Here is a 14,974-nt window from a genome sequence, read left to right as displayed (position 1 = left end):
TTATTTACAATCTATTTCACACAATTTTTTATTTTCACGCTCCTCATTCTTTCATTCATTCCTCTTTTCTTTCTCTTCTATTCCTTTTCATACCTTGTAACCTTTTCACAGATCGCCTAACTTCCTTCTCTCCAGAATACTGAGACAATTCTTAATTTTATTTTTGATCGTTATTTTACAATTTTTGTTAGTTATATTTCCCTTTACTATTATACATTTCTATATGACAATGTCACTTACGTCTTTTTTATTACTGTTCCGATTATTCTCCTACAGTACTCCAGAAAGATCTGGCATCCTTGATCTTAGCTAACTAGAAAGACGATTTTACTTTCCTCTATCCTCTCTGCAACCGAAACTGTCAATGCGTTCGTTTTACCCGGTGACTATGTGGTCTGGTCCACGCCCGAGTCACAGGTGCACGAGCGACTCTGCTTGGGCTTATACCTACGAAGGTTCTTGGAGAATACCCCGTGCCTGTGAACATCTTGACCAAAATCGTATCCGGCTCAACCTGACGAAACACGCTGAGATGGCGTGCGAGAAACACTTTATCCATTGCATCGTACAATCAATTAAGGAATTTTGATTTAAACGATAAAATTAGCTAGTAAATACGCAAAGTACACTATTTTTTATTCTTTTAACCTCTGGCGCATCGTACCAAAGTAAAAATAAGCTAAATTTTAATAAAGCATCAAAGTTTACGTTGAACACGATGAGCTCAATCAGAATATCCCAAATGAAATAATTAAAAAACATAAGCGTTGGTCAGTTTTTAAAATAGCTTCGGTAAAACTGATTAACGTACTAAACAACTTGAAAATATTTTTTTTCCTGTTTAACTTAAATTACATGTGTCTGTCTATTATTAGGTCTATATATTATTGTAAAATTTACAACAGTATTAATATGAGTTAGTCTATTGGCAAGAAAAGTCCTAGTAGTACTACGCGTAAGATTTGGGTAAAACCACTGAAAATCGGCGTTTTAAATATGTATTTAGTTGCGGTTCACAAAAGATAGCTCGGACTATCAAGAAACTTGGCCTCCTTTGCACTAGACTAAATAAACGCGCTATTTTTAATCTGTGGGTCTCTATCGACGACACTGCTTTGAACAAAGTCGACTCTCTTTAAACAAGTTATGTTTAACATACAACTCTCTTTCAAGAGGGCCGTCGCAGCGATCAGCGCACTTCGAACGCTGCCGCAATGACACTATGAAAAAGATCTACATAACAAACGGCGTGCCATTCGATACGCCGCGCCGTCGGAACCCTTTATACTGGTCACGCAGGTGTATAAGTCATGTAATTCCGCCAATATAAGCATCGGAACATTCACTGTGGTTTACTTAACACAATAGTGATTCATGAAGAAAAAAACCTATATACTTATTTCTATTACTTTCAAGTGGTGTGTAATTGACTGAAATCAGGCTCTTGAGGGAGCCCCGAAGCTAAATTTCAGATCATGAAGGTTAGGCTACATGTAAATGCCAAGTGACCGTTTGTCACATAAAAAAGAGAAAAAAAAGCATTTATTTATTTTGTACATATAAATACATTTATCATATTACATTTTTTTATTCGACTATTTCAAACTTTCTTTTCGTTACTAGTTGCGTTCAAGTCTTCCACTCCTTCAGTTTTCTTCCACGTATTGGTGATCTCACTCTCTATTAATTCAACTTGTTTCTTCTTCGGGTATATCTTGTGTACTCTTTTCTTATGTGTGTACAGTGTCGCATTTTGTCTGAACGTACAGCCGCATATTTCACAAGATAGAGGCCTTTCGCCGGTGTGAATTAATTCATGCTCTCGTAAACCCTTTTTATCCTGAAATATATATTAATTTATTTATAAATGATGACTTTAACAAGGTCGTCTGTTCATCATCTGGGTGGAGGGGATGGTCTACGCTTGTTTGCTTATTATAAAGACGGATTAAGTCCGCTTCCAGCCTTCCGCAGTGGACGTTTTATGGCTGAAATTATATTTTTAACTGTATATGTTGGGAATAAATTGTTCTACTACTATATTAAGAATGTTGTAAAAGTGATCACAAAAATAAACACGTTTTAGTTTTTAGTAGGCTCTGGTCAGATCAGGACGCGTTTGGAACCCGTTGAAGGATGCCAATATAGGGCAATCAAATTTGAACCCAATTTCTGTTAAGCATTTTGGTCATGGCATACACAAGTGGTCACTGTAAAAGATCCTAGGTATATAACAATTAATTTTACACCAATCAATTTATTTCAAATATCAAATTTCTTTATCAAAGAATTAATGGTACGAATATATAGTCAACGTTTCCCGCCTACTTTTTTATATGTAAGCATTGACACATTTGCTTGAGAAAGTTGAATTAGGAATTTTATCTTTGTTTTGTTTTGTTATAACATGGTGTATGTATAATTATTGCATCTAAATTTACTTTTTTTTTCAATGCTATATAGCACGTCATAAAGACTGTGAATGTGGTACACACTTTAAATAAGCAATTAGATCATTGGTTTAACGCTTAATTGTACCAGTTTAATGCATCTGACTAGATCTGATGGAGAACCAAGGTCACCGAGGTAGCTCGAAGAATTTCTCGTCTGAATCCCCACTTGGGGCGTAAAGGTTCTCGAGTGGAAACCACGAACCACGTGTTTAGGTCGTTCACTAGCTGGACCGACGACATAGTCTAGATCGCGAGAAATCACTGGATGCAGGTAGCGCAAAGTCGTTGTAACCAGCTTTGGAGATATTTAAACCTTGCAGTGCATCTGCTTTTGAATAAATAAATTTACAATGAAATTACCCTGAAAGCCTTCCCGCATTGCTGACATATTTTGTCCCTCTCATTCTCTTTCACACCTTCGTGAGTTCGTCGCACGTGACGTGTTACACATCGCCTCGTCGCAAGCGCCTGCATGTCAAAGATAGTAGCATAGTATATTGGGCAATAGAAACAACAAAATGCAGAAATAAATTTATATTAAATGATAACAAATTAGAAGATAAGTATACTGTGATATTGTTAATAGTATATAAATAAAAAACGAATGTAATTTTTTCTTGTCAAAACTAAGAAATGAGGGAAAAGGATGACGCGATGAACGAATGGCAATAAGAATGGAAGAGAACGACAGAACGAATTGTGGTATGAAAGAATAGGATGATATACTATACCTTTTACTATTTATTATACCTTTGTATAGTGGTTGTGTGTACAATAAATCAGGATTTTCTAAATTGCATCCGTTTATTTCATTTCACCACCACATAAATAAATATAAATTCGTGTCCTACGTGAACAAAACAGAAAATAAAACGAAGACTGCAAAAACAATAATGATATATCCTCACCTTACCGCAGATGGGACACTGATGCTGGGTTTTTCCCATATGCTGATAATTGATGTGATCTCTCAGCTCCCCTTTGGACTTATAACCCTTGTCGCATGTCGAACATTTGTACCTGAAAGTGTTTAAACACATATTATATATTTATTTGGCAAACTCACAGTCTCTCAATGATAATTCATCGCAAGATTAAATCAGGATACCGATATAGATCATGGATCGACAAGTTGAGGTTACAGTGGGCAGACCACATAACTGCGTTGAAGAGATAGCTGCTGTTTTTTTTTTAAATCGTCTATATTATTGTAAATGCAGAGGATATTACTATATATATATATATATATATATATATATGTATATATATATATATATATATATATATATATATATGACAACTCTGTATTCATCCGGCGTCAACATATGGCGTTGGTTCTCTCCCCCTCTAACTTATTAAAGAAACACCACACGGCCATAGAGCTGAAGATGATTTTAAACAAGTTACCATAAATGAGCCACGTCTACACAAACAATATCCAAACCGGAAAACTACGTCGTTTAAGTGGTGAAAATAAAATGTACACGATTAGTAATCTGTGTTTACGCATATATAAATAACAGAACATGTTATAGACCTTCTCTATTTTAGTTTTAAAGTTAAGAGTACTTAATCAAATAAATGCTATTATATCACGAGTTTTTAGTTGATCGAAATATAAGAGGAACTTGGTTTGTTGACTCATTTACATGGATGATATTGTAATGTATGCAACATTATTAAATTTCATTTAAAAAGAGCAACTATTGAGTTTCTGGCCGGTTCTTCTCAACAGATAAGTGTTTCGATCCGCTGGTAACTTACTACTTATAATGTTAAAAAAAAGACTTAATATTTTGAATTTGAAAATTACTTTAGCACGTCGACAGCCGCGTGCACTTGCGTGTACTTCAAATGGTGCTCATAGGAAGCTCGGCTCGCGAAACGCTTCTCGCAGTGCAAGCAGGCGACGCGTTCGCGCTGCGCGTGAGTGCGTGCATGTGCACGCATCAAGTCCGCGCGCACTTGCTTCTTGCACGTCGCGCATTGCTCGCGCGGAGGCGGCGACGAGTGCGTTCTGAAACTCCACTTACGACAACATCATCAATCGTTCCGAAATTGAAACTCATTCTCACATATTTATGTGAATATTAACTATATATAGGTTTTGTTTATCGTCGCTTTTACCTTTAGTCACAGAGATCTCCGATCCGCGAGCTAAACTGAATCTCATAGTGCAGCACAAGGCATACTTTCGAACGAAATGACTAACTTATAGACGATACGAGCCAAGTCCAGTGGACAGTAATGTATCTTTGCATTCTTTCGAACGGACTTTTGTTTTATATAAAAAATCATAACACTACAGCTATCTTTACAGTATTTATTTTTGTGAGAATTGTCCTGAAATTTAATATTTAAATAATTTTTGGAGCCTCCGAGATACTAAAAGAGTTTTACACTAAACAACGTCAGTAATTTGCCACTGGTGCTGTAAACACCATCGGGCAAAATACGATTATCACCATTGTAACCGCCCACAGCTGGTTAATAGCATACACCATAGATTTCCAATAAGACCGATTGTAAGCGGCCTGAATCCACATGCGGTCTCCCCTCCAGAACCCTAGGATTCTAGTGCCATTTCAACTTGCCAATCTTCTGGCCTATATGGGTAACTTACGTTCGTCTACGGACCTCTTGACCCCATAAATTCATCATTATCATCATGTCAGCCGACAGACATCTACTGCAGCGCACAGGCCTTTTCCAAAGATCGCAGTGATGATCGGTCTTGTATTGCCCACGTTCAGCGACTTCTCGCGACCTTTACTATGTTGTTGGTCCATCTAGTGGGACTAATGACCCAAAAAATACAAATAGGTTGTGGAACTCTTCCTAGGGCCGGTGGATCTTGAGTTAGTAACAACACGAAGTCCAAATTAGAAGTATGTATATTCAATCGAGCTCGTATTTATATCAACGTAAATGAACAATTTTTTTTCTATGAAATTCCTCTGAATGATGACGTAATGTTGCTGCCATAACACCGATGTAAATAAAGAATTATATTTCTGGGGATGTCTTAATGTTGCCCTTACAGTTTAAAATAATAATTCCTTATAAATGTTGATATTTCACTCACAGTTCATGCCTGGTGAGATTATTTCTGAAGGGGAACCTCTTTCCACACGTGGAGCAGGGAAAACCCTCGCGGTGGTCCCTCTGAACGTGGACCCATCGGGATTTCTTCGAACTGAAAACAAATCCTCTTAAATATTTGACTTTATTCTTTAAATTATTTATATACACCGTTTTTTATTTGGCTTACACTGCTGCCTAAGAGACGTTTGCAGATTTGCGGGCTGAGGAAAGCAGAGCGCAAAAGGCGATTAGCATAAACATGTTTTAAAGTTGCTCGAAGGCTATCAAGGTAGCCACGGTCCAACCGCTACATACAGTTTCACAGAATTCAGAAGCTTCAGAGTTCTTAAATCGCTTCAGCGGAAATTCCATGGAGTGACTAAACTCAAAAGTCCTCTAAAGGGCTTGGACTCTATCTCGTCGATAATACCCGTTTAGCATTCTAACTCAAGGGCGTCTAAGAGCGCTGAACTTCGACTTGATCAGGTGCTATTGCCTGGCTAACATTACTACTACTTTGGAAAGCGTTAGCTCTGGGAGAAGTAGCAAAATAAACTCCTGCTATGCACGAGTCGAACTCGATTCGAAAATAATAGATTTGCAAACCTGTATACTTACTCAAAATATTTACCGCATTCCACACATAGAAACCCCAGCGGTGTTCGTTTGTCGTTCATTGCTTTATTCCGCCTGGGCTTAGATCCCGGTTTCATAATAGATGGTGATTTATTTTGACCCTAAGTATAAAGTGACACTTCATAAACATTTATTTATTTTAAGTTCATCATTAAAGTTTACACTATAAACATTTACAGTTTAAAAAAAATTACAGTAATAGTGGTATTAAAATCTTTATTTTTATAATAAATAATATGTATGCAATAGCAAATAAAATGAATAACTTATTTATAGTACAAAAATGTTTCATCTGAATAGCCAGATAATTAAAAAATATAAATACCTTTCTTTTAGCATTCATGACTGAATTCTTTACATCATGGGCGACTATCAAATGATCCAAAATGGCCGCTAATTCATACGTCACGAAATCACATAAATGACAGCTGTGTTTTAAATAATGTTCCTCCCTATGCGCGTTTAGGCGGGAAATTTTGACATAAGCTTTGCAAATATAACATTGCAAATATTTATCCCTCTGCAAAGAACAGGTTTGAACATTTATGTGTATATTTTTGTCAAACCATTTACGAATACATTGGGAGTCAAATATACCTTTAGGATCACACAACTTGAACAAGTACTACGAACGAGTAAACAAAATTATTAGGAATAAGTAAATAGTGAATTTGTATGCCGTGGTCGTAGGAGCGAGAGTTATAACAGCGCAATTTATATAATCTGCTGAAGTATTTAAGCCTGTCAAGACCGAACATTAACTCGTTCCTGAAATCCTAGGTTAAAAGTTAAAATAGCTTTGGTATATGAAATCAACACAATAAATTATTATCACCAGCTAATATTAAGTTTACGTCAGTTTGTAATCGGCCACCTACCGAGAAACTAACAACAAACTCAATGGCATTTGTATTTTTTTTGATGATTGTTTTAACAATTTTTTTATAATATTTCATACTCTGAAATAGAGTAATATGCCTTTCGACATAGCCTGGGCTTAAAGAATATCTTAAATTTACCAAGAGATAAATTAACCTCATTTTCAATCAATAAAATTTATTTGGTTAGGTAGGGAGATGGAAGATGGTCAGTGAAAGCGAACATCAATGCCCTGAAAGGAAGCGTAGTTAAGCCTGCAATGAGGGTTTATCAGCCATACCCACCCCATATGGTGGTTGGAGCTGATGAACCCTCCTTATATTAAAAATATTGGCCACACATTAACATTCAGTAAGAATGCTGTAAGAATTTCGATTGATACAGTTCCTAATGCATCTTGATCTTAGAAGAGGCCTCAACAAATATAAAGTTTTTATCATTACTTTCATAATTATTCTTAATACAGTGATGCATTTTTCTATTGGAATGCAAGAAAGGACAGATCATAAAAAATAATTCATTTTAATATGTAGTAATCTGAATTGTGGAATTTTTTTTTACCATATTATCACAGTAATCCATTGATTTTCTTCTTAAAATTTTTACCATTTTAATGCAAATAGCGAAAAAAAAAACCTCACCTCTGTATGCATTTGTAAATTATGCCTGTCCAATTCACTTTGAATCTTATAACCTTCAACACAAGAGTCACATTTGAATTCAGCCTCTACATAACTGGCAGCTAATTTCTTTGCACATCTACTTTCCAACATTTCTACTTCATTCATTTCTACAGTTGAATAATATTCTTTATTACAATTACTTAAAATACAATTTTCTGTAACACCCATTTCAAGTTTACATTTCTTTTTTACCTTTTTACTATTCAAATTTGTGCTTTTTAGTTTTTGTTGCAGACTTTGTATTACAATATCTGTATCATTATCAGAAATGTAATTATTGTGTAGCTCTGACAAAGGTATATCATCTAAGTCACTTTCCGCTTTCAGGTCAATATGTCCACAGTCTATAAAGTTATCTATTGCTACCTCAGTATCAGCATAGATGAATGTGTTATCAAATGTCTCCTTCAACGTATGGGTTAGCTTTGATAGTACTTTTATGGCTTTCTGAAATAGAAAATAGCAATTACTATAATAGAGGTTAATAAACTAATTAAAAACTTTAAGATATCCTTTGATTATAGCCTCCCAATAGTATCATTTCAAATTTATGTTGTTCCTCTAGACATAGTTCTACCCAGTAAATTTCCAATAAGACTCGTTGGAAGTTGTCTGCTTCCAACATCACTATCAAGGTGGACATACTATGAGGTGTAACATTTTATGTGGTTGTCCATGTTCCCCACACCAGAACCCTAAGGCCCAACTGCCACTTCAACTTGCTAATCCACTGAGCAATATCCATTACTATTGTTTGTCTATGGTTCTTCTTATTCCTGATTTGATTTCGTTGAGAAATCGCGAGTGTAGCCTCCTTCATGACTCATTAAGCTACTGAGAGCTCATCAATAAGGCTTGAAGTCATCACTAGTAACACTAATTATTCATTGATCAATGAAGAAGATCAACTTAAGGCACTAAGTGACCTCTTTTTCTAAGTAGGACGAGTTTGATTATTTGAACTATGTATGTGTACCTAATTTGCCACTTATAAATATAAAGAGGCTGGATGTAGTAAACCTCTAAAGGGTTTTATTGGATCTATGGGGGAATGTACAGTCCTATTCATCCTCCCCATAGGTTTCCAATAGGTTCATTTGGAAGCGGCCTACATACAGATCTCCGGCAACATTGACAAATCTGTCAGTTCATATGTGAGAGGATGTATCATATGCTGCTCTATCTGATTGGTCTTCGCTCCAGGACCTGAAAGCGCCAGTAGCCAACAAAAAGAGTATGGTCAGCAGCTAGTATATATAAGAATAGATAAATTTGTAGAGAACCTACACATCTCCCCTCAGTAAGGTTGGCGAGTGTCTTCTGTGCATCACACGCCTGGCGACGGAAGCTACATATCCTTGACATAATTGCTTTGCACTCCCAGCAAATGTGCAAACTCGCACTGTTCTTGTGAAAACCTTCCTAAAATCAACATCTTTTTATTTATACACTGTCTAGACACACTAACAAAAGACTTCGGTTTGATAAACAGATCACTAGAATAAAATATTGACAACAGATTAAATAACTTTTTAATCAATAACATAGTTTAAGTAATTTTAGGTTTGTTTTTACAATTACTTAATTCTTTTACAAGGTTTGTAATCAATTAAAACAAGGTAAACACTGCAAAAATCAATAGTTTCAGAAATAACAATTGAAATGGTTGAATTTAATTAAACTTTTGGTATGTAGTACATCAACAAAATGTCAATATCATGCAACTGCTACAGAGCCAAAATGTTAATTGATAGAAAAATTTAAATGATAGTATATACAAATAGAAAAGACAATTGTTACAATAATGACAAAGTCTTTGGAATCCTGTTACTATAAAAAAGTAAAACCATAAATTCAATCTGTGATAGAAAAAGGAGGTTCATAATATCAGTAAGCTTGAATGATAGACAAATAAATTCGAATAAATAAGCCTTGTGTCATTTGAGCAAAATTACTTTCTTTAATAGAATGATGTGCGCAAGTAATGATAAATAAAATATTGGTCTTTAATAAAGTAATTGCAAAGTATTAAACGGAATAAAACTAAATGCTACAATTTCAATACTACCGAAAAAGTTTAAAAAAGAGTGTGTCTCCAGAAAATAAGCAGCAATGTCTTCTGCATATCATAACACCACACTGCAAATGCCAATCCACCTGCCAAGGTTGATTATGGCATATCCCCCAATATATATTATATTACTGTTTTGAAACAAACCATTATTGAATGCAGCACTATGCAATATATTTCTTAACAAGACATTAGTCAAGTAATAAAACACTTTAATGAGATTTGTGTTGGGAGACAAACCAATGTTGCAAATTCCATTGAATTAATTTTCTTTATGAAATTATAGACATGGCTTAAAATGACACAAAAATAGGCATCTTACTAGTGCATCGATTCGCATCACGGAATCTGTTTTTACACAAAAATACATTTCTGTTATTATCCAATACTGCGAACTTAAGTAAATATGTGTTAGCGGACACGATCTCGGTTATTATATTGTCGCAGCATCGCAATGACGCTATTAATTAAATAACTAAGAGAAAAAAATTACCCTGTATGCTTCCCAATCATAAGACAATAACCAATATAAGTTATTTACACCGTCTCTAACTCTACACAGTTGAAAAAGTTTTCGATCGTCACTTAAACAAGTACAGCACATTTTCTTTAATATTGTCTCATTATTATGATCCATATTTTAACACGAATTTGTTGTTTTGCCAAGGAGTTGTTTTTGAGAAGAATTTTGTATATAGAACCACTACTGACAGAACACTGATATGATAATTTCTGATAACTAGTGATGTGTGCGTACTTTCAGATTATCATATGAATTAAAACGTAAAAACTTTTTCGATGTCTGGGGGAGACCCATGCCTAGCAGTAGGCTTCTATCGGCTGAGAGGATGATGGTGGTGAAATAAATATATTAAAAGATCTAGTTGAAAATAAATATCCGAAATATTCAACAACTAACTACTACTACTACTGTACTACTACTATAAGTAATCAAACTTCGTAAAATTATCAAAGGGAGACACAATCTGAATTTATATTTTATAATTGTGTTATATTATGACGTTAACCATACTCTTCATACGGGATATTAAACAGTAATTCAATAAGTAACTATAACATACCTAAAATTATTTAGTTGAGAGATGGCTAGGAAATCGTGTAACATCACTAACTGTCCCTGTTATACAAATGGCGGCGACTCTTCTCGTCAAGCCATTATTGTATTCAAATAAACATTATTCTAATGATTTACAAACTTATCAAGTGCGACTGGATGTTCGGTGAACTGTATGACAGTGTGTGTTTTTTGTTATTAAGATCGTGATCCCTGCACAATAATGGAGAACCATTTACATGAAGTACCAATTTTAAATCAGCACGAAGTACCATTAATAAATCAGCATATAGGTCCTATGTCTATGCCTCAGCAACAACCACAACAACAACAACAGCAACAACAACAACAGCAGCAGCAACAACAACCACAAACACATCAGCCACAACCAGTGTCAAATCAAGTAAATCTTCAAACAAACCCAGTTGAATCGACTGTTGCACCTCTAGACGAGTTAAAACTTAAACCAGAAAAAAAGAAAAAGGAGGCCATAGATGGACAAGCGAGGGAGATCATATTTAAAGTAATTAAATTCTTCGAAAGCGAAAAACAGAATAGGGGTTACGCGTTTCCAGTCGATAACGTTGTGAAAAGAGCTTGCGCTGCTACTGGCTTATCTGAAAGTACAATCAAGAGAATAAAAAGGGACGGACTGCGTGCGGAGGCAACCCACACGAAAATGACCGGACCCAAAAAGAAGAGAGTTAGAAAAACAAAGGTACAATTGGATTATTTCCAACTGTGTGCCCTCAGAGGTATCGTAAACAGTTACGGCAACCGAAAAGAAGTGCCGACGCTCGGAAAGATACTCGCCGCGGCGAAACACGAGTTAAACTACAGAGGAGGTAAGGAATCCCTTAGGTTAATACTATTAAATAAGCTCGGTATAAAGTTTAAAAAGTGCGAAAAGAAAAATAAAAAGCCGCCGGAGACTATTCCGCCTATACAACAGATACCAAACGTGATCAACCATCCACCTATGCAGCAAGTGAAACCAGTTGAAAATCAGTATATGTATAACAATATGATGCCACAAGTACCTCCTGTGTCTTACTAGTGTATAGTGATTAGGACACAAGTGCAACTCAAGTTCAAAAAACTATATGGATACAGTACCCAGGATTTGATTTGGTAAATTGGACAAAAAAGAAAGACTTCCTGCAAAAATTGAGCTGGATTCAGTTTTGTGGTGTTGTCTACATTGCACAATATACTGATATTTTGTTGTAGTACTTGGCATTTGATTTGGCACATTGTCATTGTCTACATGGCACAACATATATAGTTGTTTTAATACCTAGAATTTGATTTGGTGCATTGGAAAAAATGATTGGGCTTATAGCAAATTACAATGTGCCAAATTTAATGTTGAGAAGTATGTCATGATGTCTAAAGTAAGTCTTTAGCCATGCAGTAATTTTGCAGAAATTAGATATTTGGATACATATGAACACATGTGCTCCATCAAATGCTAAATGGTATATTAAAACTAATTCAAGTTGCTACAGAAATTATTTGGTGCAAAAATAATTAATGGTTTTTTATAAGTAATATCATGCTTTTCTTGTTTACTAACTCCAATTACCATTATATTAAAATTTACAGTAGTTTGTCAGTATTACAAATATTGACTGTGTCTAATGTCTCATCAGCATGTCATCCAATAGACTCCCACTATAAGACATAGGCCTACTCATAGATCTCCATGATGACTGGTTTTCCACTGCCCATAGTGACCTAGACTATATCTGTTGGTCGTTAATGTTATTAAACAGACAGTTTACTATATAGTACACAAAATTTTTATTACAAATATAGTTGTGTAGTTGTACAGTCAGGGCAAGATCGGCTACCATATCTTTGATGGATGCCCATGCCTTACAATGGGTGCCTATAAGCTGACATGTTGACAATAAGATACAGTTGTAATAAATAACAATGACATCAATGTTTAGAAGAGTTATAAATGATACTAGACCTAGAAATATGTTGAGGAGTGTCAGACAATAATTTTTCAGAGAAATAACCTAGATTTCCACAGTACTTATAAAGTACATTATAAAAAGCATGCATAAGCTTAATTTAGCTTAATGGTAGGAAACAAATAAAACATTTTTTTATTACAGTAGATTTTTATCACTTTAATTAAACAGATACATTTTACAGCTAGACAAAATGTATTTTTAAGAAAATCAAGGTAGTTCATATTGTCATGCCAAGAAACATCTTTTTTAGTTATTGATAATGTTTTCTGTATGTTGCCGAATGTCACAAAGTAAACAAATTTTGATTTAAATTTGATAAATCTGATGCTAATTTGGAGTGGTAAACAGGCAAATGTCAGTGATAAGTTTATAAAGATTTTTTTTTGATAGATCTAATGCACATTCATATACAAATTAAGTTCCTGACTTGTAGGCCAGATATAAACTTAATGAGGAGGATAAAACAAATGGTGTTTTATAAATGATAAATTATGTAAAATGATATATGTAAATATTATTTAGTTTGACATTGGTTAAGAATTTTTTATTCAGCATCACCATTCAGTATATTTATGATATAATCAGTTTTAGGTGCTTTTGTGCTATATACAGGTGTTCCATGAATCAATGTAAAACCACAATTGGGTTCTGGCAAACTCCAGAAAATTAATATAAGTAAATTTTATGCCACATATTTTAAAAATAAATGGAGAAGAATGTATTAGTAATTTTGAGTATAGGGTTTGGAAATGTTTCAGTCTGATGAGAAGTGTCTCAAGGATACATGAAAGTGAGTAAAATGTAGTAGTTTTATTCAGATAGTTATAGAAAGAGCATCTTGGGACACACAAAACTCTTTATGTTTGAATGGCAATAATTTTAAAAATTTGTGGCCTAGATATTTTAATTTATTCCTGAAGTTATTGACTACCTACCCTATCAATTTGATGGTTTGACAATGACTTATGGCACAATTGTATATAACTATATATCAGTTAAACTCTTTTTTACATGGTTAATATGCTGAATAAAAAATTCGTAATAATCATTTTAAATCTGACATTTATTTAAGAATAATTTTATATTAATGAATAATTTACAAAATGTATAATAAGGCTGAATATGTATTATAATTATTTTCAATGAAATAAAATCAAAATTTAAGTTTTATATTGCTTTATTTGATGATATTCAATTTTATTATTAATTGAGAGAGATATTGCATTATCCTCAGTTTCATTTAAACAGTTTTCTTAACAAGCTCATTGTTTAGTAGATATCCTTTACCTATTCCATGATCTTTGACTACTGCAGCTCATAAAATAAAGATAAAATAGATTTATTCATCGGAACTTTTAACAGACTCTTATATAACATCAACTTTTTGTCTTACTTTTTTCTCTACTCTGCTTCACAAGTGTTATAGTTGTGGAGAAGAAGCATTTGTGAAAGTTTGCAGACGTACAAAAGAAAAAGGTAGCAAAACCATCAAATTACAAGTACCTCATAATTTTTGTTTGATTATCCATTATCTTAAAAAATAAGGGTTCTAGTATTTGTGACATAATATTTCTGGACGTGGATTCGCAGACATGTGGAAGACAAGGTAAAAAAGTTAAATTTCAGGTAACATGTTTTATAAACAGTTCCTTATCTAGTAAATTCTACTAAAAAAAACCTTATATATCTGGTGTTTTTACACAATTTTATATAACATGGTTCACCAAAAACAAGAAGTTTTTACACTATTTTTTTAAATTTAGATTTTGACAATGCTGACAAAAATTTATTTATACAGCAATTAAATACAATTGGGAGAATACTAGAACCTCAAATATTGGTCCAGTCCTGATAAATGTGCATGCATCAAGTAGAATACTTACTCGAATTTTTTATTGAATTTTTGCACACTAATTTCAGTTTTTTATTATAAATGAACTGTTTTAGTTAGAAAACCACACATGTAATATGGATGTTATTATTAATTCTTTTGCATGGTGTTTAGAGAAGATATGTAGAATTTTCTCACCTTACATGATTTTTTAAAGTTTTCGAACATATCATCAATTTTATCATATTTCAAATGTATTTTAACACAATTTATTTTG

General features: G+C 33.9%; 2 protein-coding genes across 2 annotated transcripts; one reads left to right on the top strand and one right to left on the bottom strand.

The window, feature by feature from the left end:
- Positions 1-1,550: 1,550 nt before the first annotated feature.
- Positions 1,551-10,500, bottom strand: LOC137927474 (zinc finger protein 782-like). The gene is made up of 9 exons (XM_068771294.1): positions 10,300-10,500; positions 9,023-9,157; positions 7,694-8,182; positions 6,156-6,274; positions 5,539-5,649; positions 4,267-4,470; positions 3,362-3,473; positions 2,814-2,921; positions 1,551-1,840 (listed from the first exon to the last, which is right to left on the bottom strand). The coding sequence occupies exons 1-9, from the start codon at positions 10,441-10,443 to the stop codon at positions 1,601-1,603; spliced, it is 1,662 nt and encodes a 553-aa protein (XP_068627395.1). The 5' UTR covers positions 10,444-10,500; the 3' UTR covers positions 1,551-1,600.
- Positions 10,501-10,955: 455 nt separating this feature from the next.
- On the top strand, positions 10,956-12,959 carry LOC137927478 (uncharacterized). The gene has a single exon (XM_068771298.1). The coding sequence runs from the start codon at positions 11,105-11,107 to the stop codon at positions 11,936-11,938; it is 834 nt and encodes a 277-aa protein (XP_068627399.1). The 5' UTR covers positions 10,956-11,104; the 3' UTR covers positions 11,939-12,959.
- The last annotated feature ends 2,015 nt before the right edge of the window (positions 12,960-14,974 follow it).

This window comes from Battus philenor, unplaced genomic scaffold (genome assembly GCF_028537555.1).
Source record: "Battus philenor isolate CCGP_79_NKW_IND1 unplaced genomic scaffold, ilBatPhil1.0.hap1 SCAF_30, whole genome shotgun sequence".
NCBI classification, from domain to species: domain Eukaryota; kingdom Metazoa; phylum Arthropoda; class Insecta; order Lepidoptera; family Papilionidae; genus Battus; species Battus philenor.
Note: the sequence above shows the minus strand (reverse complement) of the source record. Positions and strands in the feature narration are given on the sequence as shown.